At 36.1% G+C, this 18,169-nt stretch overlaps 1 protein-coding gene across 8 annotated transcripts in view; it reads right to left on the minus strand.

The window, feature by feature from the left end:
• VRK1 (VRK serine/threonine kinase 1) overlaps window positions 1-18,169 on the minus strand; it is an 85,897-nt gene that overhangs the window by 40,191 nt on the left and 27,537 nt on the right. For all 8 annotated transcript variants that reach the window (XM_009212225.2, XM_021941548.2, XM_017961522.3 and 5 more), the window contains exons 2-3: window positions 8,582-8,746; window positions 4,395-4,450 (exon numbers count right to left, since the gene is read on the minus strand). In XM_009212225.2, the coding sequence (XP_009210489.1) occupies window positions 4,395-4,450; window positions 8,582-8,741 (216 nt within the window). In that variant the 5' untranslated portion in view covers window positions 8,742-8,746. The remainder of the gene's footprint in view (window positions 1-4,394; window positions 4,451-8,581; window positions 8,747-18,169) is intronic.

Here is an 18,169-nt window from a genome sequence, read left to right on the forward strand (position 1 = left end):
ATTAATGGCTAAAAAGTATTCAAAAGAATAAATAAAACAAGCATCTAAAGACCGCACAGGGAAAACAAACTTCATTGACAAGGTCCTTATCAGATAATTTAAAATTTAGTTAGAGAGACAGAATAAACACATTCAAAAAAACTAAAAACAACTAGTGGCATAAGAAGAATAAAATTCTAAAATAAATGTTAATACAATGAGTGCTATAGGTGTTTATTCAGGAGAGAGTGTTAGGGGAAAAGAAGCAAATAGAAGTTACAAATTTCCCCTTCAAAGGAAAGAGAAAGTCAATAATATTATTTTTTGTTTTATTTTTGGGTTTTTTTTTTTTTTTTTGAGATAAGAGTCTCACTCTGTAGCTTAGGCTGGAGTGCAGCGGCACCATCTCAGCTCACTGCAACCTCCACCTCCCAGTTTCAAGTGACTCTCCTGCCTCAGCCTCCCGAGTAGTTGGGATTACAGGCATGCACCACCATGTCCGGCTAATTTTTGTATTTTTAGTAGAGATGGGGTTTCACCATGTTGGCCAGGCTGGTCTTGAACTCCTGACCTCAAGTGATTCACCCGCCTCAGCCTCTCAAAGTGTTGGGTTTACAAGCGTGAGCCACTGTGCCTGGTCAGTAATATTGTTTTGTGTATGACATTCTTCTAGGATAACTACAATATCCAAAAAGTTACTAAAATATTAAATGCAAAAGAAAAATCAACTGAGTATTTATCACTGTCCTAATTACAAAGAGAAGAAATAATGAAGGATAATGGAAACAGAACTAAATCAGGAGACAGGAGATACACAGTCCTAAACTAGGTACTTGTTCTTAAACTTAAAAATATAATTCATTACCTTAAGCATATAGAAAATACCTGTTCCTGGCCATGTTTTTTCTTAACCGTGTAACTTAAAAAGGCAGTAAAAGTCAAGTTACACTGACTAACAACAGAAATACTTCTAATCACAACAGAAATATTTGTGATTAGAACAACAGAAATATTTCTAAGTACAATAAGAAAGCACATCATTCTAAGATAAAATACAACTTAAGTTCAGAGGCCATGTGCCATGGCTCACGCCTGTAACCCCAGCACTTTAGGAGGCTGAGAGGGAAGGATCACTTGAGCTTGAGTTTGACACCAGCCTGGGCAACAAAGCAAGACCTCATCTCCACCAAAAAAATCAAAAAGATTAGCCAGGCATGGTGATGCATGCTGGTAGTCCCAGCTACTAGAGAGGCTGAGGCAAGAGGATCACTTGAAACCAGGAGATCAAGGCTGCAATGAGCTATAATTGCACCAATGCACTTCAGCCCAGGCAACAGGGTGAGACCCTTTTTCAAAAAAAAAAAAAAAAAGTTCAGGCTATACAGAACAAAAAAGACATGATTATACACCATTCCACCTACAAGATATGACACTGGCACACTTTCCTTCCAAGACACAGAAACGGCTATGCCAACTAACTGCAAGGGGTCAGAGGTAACCACATCATTTGAACCTCAACATTATGAGACGTCATAAGGAGACTTGCTTTCTTCTCACAACACAACTCTTAATGAACCTAAGAAGAAACTCATCTTACCCATATATTTTAATATTTTAATTTGTATTATCAAAAACAAATGGACACAATATTCTGCAATTAAATACAAATGACCCAATTTAATAGTAAGAACTTAGTTCCTCTGATTTAGCAGCAGGCTGAATATTCCCAAAAAAATGTTATTCCATAAATGAAAAAGAAGAAAAATCCACAATGAAAGGCCATCATGAAAAGGGGCAGGAGAAATAAAGCACTGACACAACTTGAAAGGCATCACTTTGCTTCCGCTTCCCTGCACGAGGGAATAACTGGGATCCAGCCCTCCCGCTGCAAACAAAGATAAAAACAGACTTTAAAAAAACAAAATTTCTGTTTTCAGAAATTAGATAATGGGCAGGACAGGAGGACTGTGACCCCTAAAAGACAGAAAACAAAGTGAGTCCACGGCAGCCCTGGTTTTTTCTCCTAGAGGCCCTAGGAGTAAAAAGGAGGAGACTTAAGAGACCTACAGGGCAAAATGGGGAAGACCAAACAGAGTGCCAGGTAGGGAACTCTGCTACCAAAATCAACAATGAGATTGGAAACTTTAAATTAAGAAACAGTGGGGAAAAAAACGAAAGACTACTATCCTTCATGAACAAAGACAGAAGAATGCTTAACGAAGTATTCACAAATCAGTTCTAGCAGTATGTAAAAAGTGTAATACACCATGACTAAGTGGAGTGTATGTTAAGAATACAAAGTTTGGTTAATACTCAAATATCAATCAATGTAACTGCCACATTAACAGAATAAAGGAGAAAAATCCTGTGATTCATCTCAGATGTAGAAAAAGCATTCAAAAAATGAATAGGCAAACTACAGTAGAAAATGTTTAAAACACATATCTGAAAAAGGAACTGCATCCAGAAAAAAACTCTCTTACTACTCAATTATAAAAAGCAAAACAACCCAGTTATTTTTAAAAGATAAAAATAAGAGGAAAGGGGCAAAAACGATGGAAGAGGCACTCCACAAAGGAAAATACATGAATGGCCAATAAGCACAACAAAAAACTGCCCAAAATCATTAGACATCAAGTAAATGCAAACTGAAACTATAACTCACATCTACACACTAACTGTAATGGCTAAAAAACAAATACACACACCTGACAATGTCAAATGTTGAAGAGGAAACAAACAGAACTGTCATATATTATTGGCCAATGTGTAAAAGAGCACAGCCATTTTGGAAATCTGCCTAGTACTTTCTTATAAGTTTAAATAGACATCTTCCCTATAAACCAGCAACTCTAAGTATTTATCCAAGAAAAAAACCTATGTCCATAAAAACACTTGTACAAGAATGTTTATAGAAGCTTTACTCATAATACCAAAAACTGGAAACAACCCCAATGTCTATCAAGAGAGCAATAAAATCAAATGATTGATACACCAACAATATGGATGAACCATTAAAACATTATGCTGAGCATAAGAAGTTACAAAACAATATATACCGTTTAATACCATTTACACAACCTTCTGGAACAGGAATAACTCATTCACGGCAAAAAAAGAAAAAAAAAACAACTCAAGACAAGTGGTTGCCTCCAACGGTGCAAGGGAGTAGGGTTTTGACTGATAAAGAACATAAGGAATCTTTTTAGTGTGATGGAAATGTTCTACATTTTAAGAGGTGAGGGATACACAGGTATATGTGCTTGTCAAAAGCCTTCAAATTGTTCATTTTATATCTACGTACTTCCCTGTAAAAATTATGCCTCAATTTTTTTAAAAAAGTTTAAAAATCACTAAAAAGGTCCAAAAAAGCTGACTCCTAACTCCTAAGAGATAAAGTATAAAAGGGAGTAAAATGAAACAAAATGAAAACCTTCAGAGTAATCCTAATTCCTGAGTTCTGGCTGATATGGTTTGGCTGTGTCCCCACCCAAATCTCATCTTGGATTGTAGCTCCCATAATCCCCATGAGGTTGTGGGAGGGATCTGGTGGGAGGTAATTAAATCGTGGGGGTGTTCCCTTCATATGTACATCTATCCCATTAGTTCTGTCCCCTTAGAGAACCCTAATACATGTATCCTGTAGGAGAAAAAGTAAGGGAGGAGTTATATGTTAATTTGCCCAGATAATACATCCTGTTGGTTCTTCTATTTAACCAAAACATATTCTTCATATGTATCAAATAACTTTGAAGAAGGGGAGTAACAAATGTTGGTAAGCAAAAAGGTACATAGTTGACTTAAAAAATAGTTAAAATGTCTTCTAGTTTGCCAACATATAAATTGATCTGGCTGTTAGAAGTATGCTTATGTCAGACAGGATGTCGCCAATCTTTACTCATTACAAACTAATTTCAACATTATTATAGCAAAAAAGGCCCAACAATCACAACTAAATAAATAATTTAATTTACAAAAATGGAAGGGGAAGAAAACTGGGAATAAACAGAAAAAAACTGACCAAGTGGAAGTCCAGAAGCAAATGCAAAATAAAATACAATAAAATTGTATTAAATTAGTATACTTATAGGAGATAAATATAAAAAGTATCTGTAAAAGGAGCTGAAATTTCTTAAATGAGCTGAATATTTTTATTCCACATCTGCATGCCTCTATACTTTCATTCATTTACCCCCAAATACCAGGACCACTTTATTTCAAGAGAGGAAATTTTCACACTCAAGTGATTTAAAACTATAAAGCTACTTTTGTGTCTTATTACATATTTTTTAAATTATTAAAAATTTGGTATCTTATGGTTTAATCAATTCTAGCTCATCAAAAAAGGCATTTTACAAAACAAATACTACACCAAATCAACAGAAAAGAAACAAATTAGCTAAAATATTTCTTACCACTTTTACAACACAAGGTGCATCACTGCCAACTGACTCTGAAGAATTCATATCAGCTGTTTAAAAAAGTAAAATATTTAACATCAGAACAAGTAATGTTATAAATATATTAATATTTAGGTTTGTGTATCTGTAACCCTTGATAGAATACACTTCAGTTCCCAAATATGTTTCTCAGAATATTACAGTACATTTCACATATTTTAAGACTTTTGTTCATGTTTTACCATATCTGAATTTAGAATACATCTTACAATTTCTGGTTTCTTCCATATGATTATCAATTACATATGGGAAACTGAGTTAAATAAGTTAAAGATTTCTTTATTCAAAAGTACTAATGGCCTTTGATATGCTAAAGGATATTGTGAATTCCTCAGAGGGTACGTGATACATTTCTTTAATAAAGTATGAAATTCTTTTAAGAGGAGCATCTGAAGAGTAAAAAATGACGAAGCTAAAGTTCTAAAAAGCACTAGTTTAGGAAAAACTTATCTGGACCAATAGTTCAGGATGTTGGCACTAGAACTTTCAACTGCCATCAGAATAATTTTAATGTGGCTGTCATTTTATTTCAAGCAAATAAAGAAGTACAGTTGCCCCAGAATACTGAGTTAGAAAAATAAGGTTGCCTATATTCATTAAACAAATATTTACCAAGTACATACTAAATGTCAGTTTCTAGGAAATAGAGATTTAGCAATGAACAGGAAAAAATCCTCACTTACGAAAAAAAAAAGAAAATCCTTACTCTTACAAAGCCATCATTTCAGTGGTAGGATGCAGACCAGAAATAAAATATGAAGTACATCTGACAGTGTGAAGTGCTGTAGAGGACAAATTAAGCAGGAAAGAGAGGTAAGCAGTGTGGCCACAAGTAACACTGACCTGGTGTTACCCGAGCAGTGGCCTGAGAGCAGGGAGGGAATAAGCCATGTACGCACCTAAGTGAAGAGCACCCCAGGGAAAGCAGCACCAAGACCCTGATGTGGGCGGGCACAGTGGCTCACACCTGCAATCCCAGCACTTTGGGAGGCCAAGGTAGGTGGATTACCAAGGTCAAGAGTTCGAGAGCAGCCTGGCCAACATGGCAAAACCCTGTCTCTACTAAAAATACAAAAATTAGCCGGGCATGGTGGTGGCACACACCTGTAATCCCAGCTACTTGGGAGGCTAAGGTGGGAGAATCACTTGAACCTGAAAGGCAGAGGTTGCAGTGAGCCAAGATCATGCCACTCCACTCCAGTCTGGGCAAAAGAGTGAGACTCCATCTCTAAATAAACAAATAAATAAATAAGACCCTGATGCAGGAGTATGCTTGACATGTTTGGAAAACAAGCAGACAAAAGTAGCTGGGGAGAACTAAGTGAGGCAGAAGAAGAGAGATCAGAAAGCGAAAGCAGCAGGGAACAAACACTATGGGTTTAACAGGTAACATATAGGTTTTGGCTGTCACTATGAATGAGATGGGGAGCCACTGGCAGAGGATCAGCAAAATCAGACTGTGGTAACAAAGACTTCTTTCGGCTGCTTTGTGGAGAATGGAGTATAGAGGCAAGGGGCAGAGGCAGGTAGATCAGTCAAGAGGCTAAACCAATAGTCTAAGTATATGGATTATACCTCAGGAAAGCTACTAAAAATTTTTCACAGGTTTGGTACAAAAATAATGTAAAATAAAATATATTAAAAAAATTTTAAAGCATCATATACAAAGATCAAGAGTCAAAGGGCAGCAAGATGGCTGAAGCACAGACTTTGAGGAGATAAAACGGATGAAGATAAATGTTGTATATGAAGGGTCTTGTATGTCACTCTTTAAAAGTCTGGCACCTTATTTGAAGGGCACTGGGGAGCCATCAGAGAGGTTTAAACAGGATGATCATATTATCTGATCAGTGTACTTGGTCATAAAAGCCATACTGATAACAATGGTGTGCAAGGCAGCAAGACTGGGACAGAGAAGATTCAGTGCTACAGTCAGAGTCCAGACAAGACATAATAATGACCTGACCAGGACAGTGGCTGCAAAGGTGGAGGGAAATGAATGGATCTGAGAAGTCACCCAGGTAAAACAACAGGACTAGAAAAGGAACTAGGATATTAGTGAAGGAATGCTCAAGAATGCCTTCCCAGTTTCTGGCTTCAAGGCTGTCATTCATTGAGACAATCCTCATGACAGGATCAGGAGATAAAAGATGATGATACGAGTTTTAGAAATGCCTGTAGAATATCTAAGTAGAGATTCCTTACAGGACAGTGGCTACGGACCCGGACTCAGGAAATCGTGTCCTAGGCTACAGAAAAAAACAGAGAGAAATCAACAGTAAAGAGACAGTAAGAGAAGCTTGACATCACTCAGATAGAATATATAGAATAAAAAGTGAACAGAAGAAGAAAAGCTGGAACACACAGAAGTGCCTATAAAGATGACGAAGCACAGCCAGAAAAGCAGACAGAAAACTAGGGGAAAGGTACGTTATCATAAACGATAATGGAAGCAACTGTTATGAGAAACAAAGATAAACAGTATCAAATGCTATAGAAAAAAATGCAAAGAAAATTCAAAAGCAATCTTTTTAATTCATTAACAGCAACTGCTGATGATCTTGAATCTGGCTGTTTCAGTGTATCACAGAGAGAGAGACTGGAGGCGACAATACTCAAGCAAGTGCTTCCTTTTACAGATTAGTCATCCCAACCTTATAAAAGTAAAGTTTTATTACAGAGGTCAAATCATTGCCTATTAAAAATACTATTAGATGGCATCTTTTGATGATAAATACAGATAAAACAGAGACACATACAAGGCAAGTTTTAAATTTGCAAACGGTTACAAAAGTAAATTAATATAAAATGAAGAACTATTTTTTTAGAGACAGGTTTCTATTATTATAGGATGGCATAAGTCCACATATCCTGTAGTAAAGACAGCTTATATAATCTACCATCTCCCCTAAATCACAAGATCAAAAATATATACCTGGCTAATATAGCCACTACTCTTTCATGATTTATAAGGATTTTTGCCATAAATCAGAGATACAGCCTAGTTCACTGGAATAGGTTTGGCTCTCAACAAAACGAGAGAATCAACACGTATTTCACAAAAAGGGTGCCACTGACCGACAGGAATCATATGTATAAAATATGATAAAGCACTAGATTTCAAGCTATGTTTCATAAAGATAGCTACAGAAACTGCAACTGACCAACGGCAGCCCACTGGTCCTGCAGCAGGTGAAGTGTTTACTCCTCTTGAGTAAGGGCAATGGTCATTCACCTACGTCAGTGGTTCTCAAACTTTAGCATGCATCAGAATCACCTTGATCAAACACTGCTGGGCCCTCCCCCTACGGTTTCTGATTGGTAGTCTGAGGTAAGGCTCAAAAATCTGCAGGTCTAACAAGTTCCCAGGTGACACTAATCTGTCATATTATTAGTATTCTGAGTAAGATATTGCTAAAAATAAAATTTTATAAACCTCCATTCCAGAAATTAATTAATCTGAGATTAGAAGTAGAGTGAGAATATAGAATGGAAAAGTTAGAAAAATCAGAAGCAAATATGAATTGCATTGTATCACTACTAATATTTATTGGGGAAACAGCTTTAGAAGCAATCAGGTAAAATATTTTTTAAGTCCATAATTTAGTTAATATAACAGAATTTCAGGATTCCACAAGGGGTCCCCAAAAATTTCAGAATAAGTATGTTAGTTATCTGCACATTTAATCAGGCCTAATATGCAGTTTCTGGGTAATTCTCCTAGTTCCAGTATGATGGCTAAGAGCGTTGCACAGAAAGAAACAAGAAACCCACACTTGTAAAAGATTTGCAAATCTCCAAATTAGACGGAATAAATCCCACACAGGTGGAGGTGGGAGGGGAAAGATATGTACATGGGTTTCTTTGGGTCTCAAAAGAGATTAAGATTACATAAAGTATCTTAAAAATCTAAAGTCCTAGTGCTCACTAATGATAGTATTACAGCTATTTTACCCTCTTTTTCTGTTGTGACTGCATTAGCAATTTCCACTCCTACGTCAGAGATGCATTTTTGCTTAATCAGAAACTATTAAGTTGACTGCAGATTATTAGGAACATCCTATAATAGCTCATAATTGAGAAACCATTTTCATAAGCATATACATCTTTGGATTGACCATTAGAAGCAGTCACACACTTACCAAGATATATACAGCCAAAGCCTCCTTGGCCAATAGGTAATCCTACTTTCCATTCCTTTTTTGCCATGTCAGTTATTATCTCCCCAACTGCAAATTGTTCTGCAAGATGTCTCTTTGCGGGGCCCTGTCTTCCAGCTTGAGCTGCTTTTACACGAGGCATTTTCACTATAACATAAAACAAGGGAACGGTCAGAATTATAATCTTAGAAGTGTTCAAAACATTTTTCCCTAAGGAAAACTTCTATATGGAGATGCTGTTCAAATTCCTACTTACTCCAAAACTTAAAGGATATCTGTTAATTCTGACTTATAATGGCTCAAATCCTATTTGATTATCTCTTAACTTTGGAGAAGAGACAATAAAATCATACATGCAATTATTTTCAAGGAAATAATTAGGTTTAAGTTCCAATGGCATAATGATCAACTACAACTAAAAATGCTATTTAACAAAGAATTGCTCTATGAAGTTGAGAAGGAAAGGTGCATGCAATCAGAATGCATATTTTATAGGAACAAAATGAAGAGTTTATTAAGGTCAATACCGATATGACAAAACACAGTACAGAGATTGAAAACATAAGGCAATTGAGCACAAGGGGAAAGGGCAAAGGTTCCTGGAACATGCTAGTAAATGCTTTACACAGGTTCCCATCCATCCTCATGACTCTGTGAAGATTACATCATCATCCCCATTTCGAGGAAATTAAGGCTCAGCAAGCTGGTAAGTGGTGGAATAACAGAAATTTGCACTGATGACTACCTGGCTCCAAGACCTCACCAACATGCTCCACAATTATGGAAGTCACTGTAACGAAGGAGCACAACTTTCAAGACAGGAGAAACTGTGGCTTAGTCATCTGGGCAAAGCTGGTGACACCCAGCATTCCTAAGTTTCCTTTCTCATTAACTGTCCTTTAGGAGATGGATCATGACTCACTTTTCTCAGTAACACATGAGTTTATCATAACATTCAGAGAAAGCAGTGTTTTATTGTGAAAAGAGCACTGACTGAAATTAAAAGGCCTGGATTGCAGGTAAGACACCGGCTGGTTGGGTAATCTTGATCAAGTCACTCCACGCTGGGCTTCAAGTGCCCTCAGGTGTAACTCACTTCGTTGATTGAAGGAACTCAATTTGTACTAGTATGCATGTGTACATGTATGTGTTGTGTGATTTCAAACTCTCGGTTCTACAAATACTAATCAAAAAAGATTTAAGACAAGTATTTGTTAGGTTCCATAGTTCCCTAAAAACATACTGGAGATACATAAAAGAAAGAAGGTTAATAAGAATCATTAAGACAGTATGCAATACTTGAAATGGTTATTTACATGAAAGAAGTCTGTGGCTCAGTTTTGAGCCTAGATACGCTACATACATACACAGTACATTTAACTGGAATTTTTCAGCAACTCACCCAGTATCTCTTCAAATATACAAACTCCTTATCTGCAAATGTTCCTTATTAATTTAGTGGGGATTTTTAAATTGAATTTTTCCCATAGAATACTAATGCATCTTTGCTGTCTAAATCTTCTCTAAGCAAAAACATCTTCAAAATAAATAAATGTATCTCTGTTATTTCTTCGTATCAATTAGTTCTCTTAATGAATGTGTTTTCAGTCATGGTAAAATCTTGCAAAATGGAATTTCAGTGCCAACCAAGCTAGCCTAGACTCAAACACAAAAAAAGGTTATTTTTACACCTATGGTAGTAAACCAAATAAGAGAAACAACTAAAACACATAGTACTTCCAAATATTAAAACAGATGCCCTTCTGAATTTTAACCAACTTTATCAAATCATCAATCGCTTATTTGACTGGTTCCTTATAGTAATCAAAATAGTTTAAAATGAGTGGACAACATGTTTTTTATCTTTATATATCTCAAAATAGTGACTGCACAATCTTTTGTGTTTTTCTGAAATTCCTTTCCAGAAGTGACAAAAATATCATATTTTAAATGAAATATTCTGGCTCAGCATCTACTCAATGTAAATTGTGGTCAATAAAAAGTGATTTTCCTCCAAATAAAGCTGTTTCCTTTTATTTTTAGTTTTATTTCTGTGGCCAACTAATTGAAACTAATTGTAATAATTAATTAAGGCTTGGAATGACTTTCTTTCCTAAAAATAGTCCCACAGAACAGCGTCATCACTGTCAGTCTCTTCAATACGCTTCTAAATCACAGCTCCTGAAGGTTAACGCTGCACGTGGTGGAGGCAGCAGCACAGCTGTTTCATCTCCCTGAATTCCCCCATAAACCTGGACAGGACAACTGGAGAGCGAAACTCAAAACCCATGGATAACCTCTCCAACCAACCAGAGGAACAATATCCCCTTATCTCTACAAATCCCAAAATTTGAGCAGGTGAAGACAGACCATGACAAACAGCAACAAGTTGTGTGTGGTATCAGCAACTGTAAAGAAGGAAACAGAAGAAAGTGTGGTGCCTCTGATAAATCTAAGAATCCCAAAATTATCTATCAGGAGCTACTTGTTTTAGAAGCACACAAGACCCTGTGAGAAAAGCAACTGAAACAAGAAGGGCTCTGCCACTCCTACAGCCAGGAAGTGCAAGTGGTCCTTGGTGAGGTCTCAAGAGGGTGAAGCCTGTTGCCTCTACAAACTCTCAAAACTAACCAGTCAAGGACCCTTCTAGGTCAAAGCCTCAGGCTGAGGAGAAACTGCTAGGGATGAAGCCAAAGTGAGCATCACAAGGATAACACAAAGAAAGGAAAAAGAAAGCTCAAATGAAAGTGGATCTATAAGTTAGCCTCAGTATTTTGGAATACTACACAAAAACAAGTGAAGAGTGGGATCTAGAGAATGACATACACTCTCCCTGAACCATACCATCTAAAACTAATTGCAAATAAGGGAAAACTGGCTGCATACAAAACTCAGCAACAAAAAGAGATCAAAGCTCAGTCCCACACTAAGTTCGTATTTTTAAAGAGAAAAAAAAAATCCCTTTAGAAAAGTACATAAGAAAACATGCCTCCCAAAAGGTGGATAGCTATAAATTAGTATTTCAAAACAAGCTAAAAAACACTTTATATACAGACTAACATCAATCAGAATTAGAAAAATTCAGAAATCAGATGACAGAATAATTGAAAATGAAAGACAAAAATCAGTTCAGAAATAAAAACTAAATTAGAAGGAACATAAGAGTAAATAAAACTTTTCAACGACAAGAGAAATAGTGAAAAGGAAAGAAACAAAAAATCAAAGAAGACAAAAAAAAATTTAAGAAAACATACACAAAAAAACCAACATACATACAACAAAGAAAATCAAAGCAAGGGAACAGAATATTAAAAATCCTTTAATTCAAGAAAACTTTCCTGAACTTAATTTAAAAAAACATAAAACTACACTTTGAAAGGTCATATCACATACATTTGAAAGATCAACCCAGAATGACCATCACCAAGATACAATTTAGTTAATAGTAAATGAAAATATTTTTTGAGCATCTGCAGATATTTTATAAGGAAAATAAAATCAAATTGTCATCACTTTAACAGCAACATTTTACGCCGGGGGGGGGGGAAAATAACATATTTAAGACTCAAGGAAAGAAAACATGAACCAAAGATTTTATACCCAGCTAAATTTCGAGTATAAAGACTGCTAAGTGTTATCAATATAGAAAACAGCAATAAGAATCTACTAGAGAAGAAGTCCAGTAGAAGGGGTCGGCCACTCCCACAGCAATATCCAAAATGACTAAAGAAATGTCAGTAACAGTGAGCAGAAAATATATACTTGTAGAACTGAAACTCAACGAGGGTTATAAAAGAGAGAAAAGAGTATATAATGGGCAAATGTACTGACACTGTAGATATAGTACAACTATCAAAAAATGGGATAACATATGCACAAAGGGCAACTTTCCAGAACTCATATTGTGATACTTGGTTTTGTTAACTAAGACTGTTGTGTGCATACATGTGGAATGATGCAAATGACTAAGTATGTGATATTATTATTCTATCATTCCCTTGTGTCCCTAAAAATCAGGATTCAGATATGGAAGAAAAAGATGGAGACAAAAGACAGAAGAGGTAAAGTTCAAAATGCTGTACTTGGAAATATTTTTAGTTCAGAAAGTATCTTTAAAATAATCACATACACAGAAACACATCTTTGTATTTCCTAGCCCCATTCACTAAAAAGCTTAGAAACAATAATCAACCCAGCAGCAAAGAGCATCCCTAGCACACAAATTGTATTCTTGAAATACCACTTCCCATGAAAAGAAACCAGGTTCCTTAACAAAATGATTATTGCTCCTATAATTAATAATCACCAAGGGATCAAAACTGGAAATTTTTTCATACTCAACGAGCCTGCCCAGGGCATTCCCACCTCCCTCTCAAAAAAAAAATCAAAAGAAAACACTCCTAAGCAAAATCTGTATTTCATTTCCTGTAAACTATTAGTAACCTCTGCCCATTTTTCTTTCGAATTATTAGCCTTGCTTTTTATTTCCAGGCACATCTTATATGTTGCATATTAAATAGAGTACCTCTGTGTCTTGCAAAGAGTCTTCCCAATATATATATTAGTAACTATTTATTTTGGGGCACTGTTTATTTTTTGCTTTGGATTTCATGTTACCCTTAGAAAGACCTCCTCCAGTCAAATTATATTTTTTTAATATCCCATGTTTTCTTTGGGTTATTTTACGGTTCATATTTTGCTGGTTAACATTTTGATCTGTTTACACCTATTTTGGTATAAGATATGAAGGAGAAGTCCAGCTTTTTCCAAATGGATATCCAGCTTTGTTTTCTTTCTTTTCCTCAGTCAATATACATTAAAGAAATCCAGTGTTTAAAGAACTTAAATATAACACATCATACCAACTCAACTAAACCAAGTACAAAAAATATTCATATAAAGTTGTTCACACGTACATTCTAGATTACCAGTTTCTTTGCAAAAAAGAAAAATAGAAAAAAAATCAGATTTATGAACTAGCATTTGAAACTAACTTTGTGCTTAGGTTAAAACTTCCCTCACATCTAAATCTCCGCATAAACGTTAAGAAGTCACTAAAATATATTCAGTTGCTCTGCACGATGCCACTATGACAGAAATACTTCTTCAAAATGTATCTAAATGAAACTCCCTCCTGTGACTTCTAATGGAAAAAGATGTGAAGGATTCCCTCTTGCTCTTGCTGGCCCCTATAATCTCAGGTGGCCTCAGGCAACCAATGGCCCTGTCAGTCCTCGGGGGCTGCTTCAGTTAGGTATAAGCAGGGCCAATGGTAGTGTATTAATAAATATTTGTTCAATACTTATCTTTTAACATCTTGAGAAACACAAAAGACTTAAATACAGCTGGTATACCACATACTCATATAGAGCTATTTAACACAACCTTCCTAGAAAAAAAAAATTATACTTGGTGGCAGTTATAATTTTTTTAGTGTGCTGCTGAATTCTATTTATATTTTATTTAGGAACAAGACTCATATTCAGATGAAATTGGGCACATTCAGGGTAGTATAGCTGTAGACAAGACTGATATTAATAAGACTGGTCTGTAGTTTACTTTTTCTGCTACATTTATCTGTTTTAGTATCAATATTATGCTCACTTCATAACAAGATTTTGGAAGCTTTTCTTCCTTTACCACAATCTAAGGAGTTTAACCAGCATTTGATCTATTCCTTAAGGTTTTGTTTTTTTTGTTTTTGTTTTTGTTTTTGTTTTTGTTTTTTTTGAGACGGAGTCTCGCTCTGTCATCCAGGCTGGAGTGCAGTGGCCGGAATTCAGCTCACTGCAAGCTCCGCCTCCCGGGTTCCCGCCATTCTCCTGCCTCAGCCTCCCGAGTAGCTGGGACTACAGGCGCCTGCCACCTCGCCCGGCTAAGTTTTTTTGTATTTTTAGTAGAGACGGGGTTTCACTGTGTTAGCCAGGATGGTCTCGATCTCCTGACCTCGTGATCCGCCCGTCTCGGCCTCCCAAAGTGCTGGGATTACAGGCTTGAGCCACCGCGCCCACTTCACCTGTGAAAGTCTGACACTACAAAGTGCTGATAAGGAGGTGGAATAAGCAGAATTCTACACTGTATACTGTTTCAATCATTTTGAAAATTCGTTTGGCAGTACCTGCTAACTGATCCAGCAATTCAACTTCTATGCATGTACATGTCCACCCAAAGACAGGTACAAGAATGACAGTAACAGCTTTATTCACAACAGCCACAAACTGGAAACCTGTATGTCCATCAACAGGAAAATGAATATAGTAAGACGGATGAACATACCAAACACTGTGTCAAGAAAAAGCAGCACCAGACAGAAGAGTACATACTATATTCCATTTATATGAATTTCAATAATAAAACAAATCAATAGTGATACAAGTCAAACAGCAGATATCACTTTGGGGACTAAGAGTCAGAAGAAATGGCTGGAGGTGGAAGGTTCCTAGGGATCTGGTAGCATTCTATATCCCAATCTTGGTGTTTTAAACAATTGGTTCATGTTATAGAAAGTAATCAAGAAGTATACTTATTATTTCATCCTGTTTATTTATGTAAAATTAAAACAGTAAGTAAGGTACACAAATCACAAGTGTGTTATAACAGTGTCCATTCAGGAGCTAGAAAACACACAATCAATTAAAACAAGAAAATGTAACATAAAAAATTATTAATCTGTAAAAAGTTGTCAAGTGCTAACAGACGTAAAAGAAAACTTGAAGGAATATGGAACTAGCAAATGTAGGGAGCAGTTACTGTCTCCAAGGGAGAGTGCCCAAGAAAGGAAAACTTCACTGGACAGACAGTGGCAGTGACCCACTGCGTGGTAGGGAAGTTCTCTGCAGGGCCAGTGGGCTAGAGCTGATCCACAGGAATCTGCTGCCCACGAGATACTGTTAGGAGCAACAAGCTGCCTACCAGGGTGCTAATGAAGCTTACAGGAGAGTAAGCAGAGCTGACAGCCACACCTTAAGAGTAAGAAAAACAAACAAATGAACAAAAAAACAAGCACACTGCAACAAGAGAAGCCCTTCCTCTGCTAAGTGTTGCAGTATCCCTTCCTCACCTTCTACTGACAAAATCTAACACTGTCCAGGAAAAGAAAAAGTATTTAAAAGATCTAGCTCAAGTATATAAACAGAGAAAAAAAGGGGTGAATTTGGAGGTGAGAGGCAATAAATTACTAACTTGCACAAGTGTAAAATGATAAAATTTTACAAATGTACATACACTTGTGCGACCACCAGACAGAGAACATTTTCATCACACCATAAAGTTCCCCAGTGCCCCTGCCTGCCAACACCTATTCCTGTTCTCCCAGACAAAGGCTTATTAACGTGCCTCTCAGGGTGTGCCACTTTCTTTCGAGAACACAATTCTGCCAGCTTTTCTGACATCTGTGTCTCAGGTTCCCTTTCAGCATCCTCCCATACCCTATTTGACCTTCACTGCATTTGGCAGCTCCTTATTTTCTGGTTAAGGGCTACAGAAGCTTCTCAGTTTCTGAGAATATGAAATCACTGTGTTTCAATCTCCTTGTTGCTTTTGGGCAATTTCTTAAAAGAAGAGGAATTATTTAAAACCAGAAGTCCCTGCTCAAAGAAATAACATAATCACAAGTATTTGCTTCAGTAGTTAGTGAGTTTTCTGAAGAACTTAAAATACTAATTCAAATTAAACAATTGCTTTAGTACATTATAGGTTTCTTCTAATAATGAAACCAATGCTTGCATTAAGGTTTCTATTAATGAATACATTGAAAGGCACAAACTTTAACAAAATTAAATCTTCCCACAGAATTTCAGCCCCTCTGACTCTATGCAAATCTACTTTTATAGTAGCCAATGCAACAGAGAGGTTTCAAAGAAAAAAAAAGTTTAGCATTACATAATCTGACCACTTCTTTTCCTTTGATATTAAATGAAATGCAGATGCAACTGAAAAGCACATCAAGATGCAAATCAATACTGCCCTTTGCTGAAATCACTCATTGGTATATTCCATATTAGCATATTCACCAAAATTTAATTGTAAACAGAGTAATTATGGTACTAAAGTTATTAAATACACAAAGCAAGCTTGGAACTATACATATTCAAATAGAATTTCAGTGGCAGATCAACTTTTATATCTGCAACAATACCCTAATTAATAGTCAGCTCTGATGATAAAATGGTCCTCTGTTTTTCAGATAACATTCCAAAAAAAGTTCTGCTATGAATATTAAAACAAAGTTTTGTGAATAGATTTTTTAAAATTTCAATAGCTATATTTATCACAATATGGTACTGTATTTAGACAACTGGCATTCTTCAAGTCCTGGATTCAAATTTGGAATTTTTTTTTAACCTTCTGCTGAAGAGAGGAAAAAGGCTTGAATGAATCACAACAATGACACTTACACTTAATGAGCTCTATGAATTTATCATACCCAAACTGGAAAATTACAATGCTGAATAAAGCTCGTTATACACTGAATGACTACTCATAAATTTTCCCTAAAATAGTTACGCATGTAAACTCCTTTAGGGGGTCATATATTTTTATGAAATTTTCTTTAAAGTCATAAACTTCTTTAATATGTTTTATATTGTATAGAGACATTCTGATTCAAGGATAATTCTGGACAAACTGGACCTCACCATTCCATTAATATAGAACCAACATATTTTTATCTCTATTCTTCCCAGCACAAAGCCTTTTCTCTCATATAACCTCTCCTTATACACTGATTGACAGTTTCCCCATACCTAAAGACCTATCTCTTCTGAAGTCAAATATGACCTCTGAAGTTTCAGTACTGTTTGTACCTCTTATTGAATGTGATAAATAACTGTTCCCTATAAGCTTATCAGCTCCTGGTATATGAGAAATGTCTTAGTCACAATACACTGTAGTTAGGAATTCACTAAATTCATAAAAGTAAACAGCAAAAAAGTTAAGTTAGTATTTTTCCCCTACTACTGGATGTCTAACTTTATGCTTAATATACATCACCCAACTGCAAAGGACAATGTCATTCCTCAAAAGTCCAGCAACCACCCTCTACAATGACTATGTCGAACTCTATTCTTCCTCAAAACTCTAATTCCCCATCCTCAGCCATAATTATCAACAGATGACCTACTCCAGTTTAGACAGAAAACAGAAACTTCAGATGGGAATTCCCTATCTTTCTAAGAGTCACTCCTACAAACCACCTGCACCCACTTCAAGCCAATCCTAGCTTCCTTATCTCCTATCACATTGAAAGAAATTATCCTCCTCCCATCAAACATCAAGTCCTTCACCTTTGCTTTGGATCCCATCCCCTAAAACCTTGTCAAGACTGACGCTATTCATTAATCCTTCTCTCATATATTCAATGTCTCCGTCAACTAGATCTTTCCCATCAGCTTTTAAAAATGCTTATGGCTCTGTCATTTTAAAAAATTAATGTTTTTAATCCCCCTCTGCTATCATCCTTTCTTTTCCCTTTCAATGCTAAATGTTTCAATAATCGTCTGTACATGCCAATACCTCCCTTCTCCTACTCATTCAACTCACTCCATCTGAGATCCGCCTTCATGATTCCTC

The sequence above is a fragment of the Papio anubis genome, chromosome 7, assembly GCF_008728515.1.
Source record: "Papio anubis isolate 15944 chromosome 7, Panubis1.0, whole genome shotgun sequence".
Taxonomy (NCBI): Eukaryota; Metazoa; Chordata; class Mammalia; order Primates; family Cercopithecidae; genus Papio; species Papio anubis.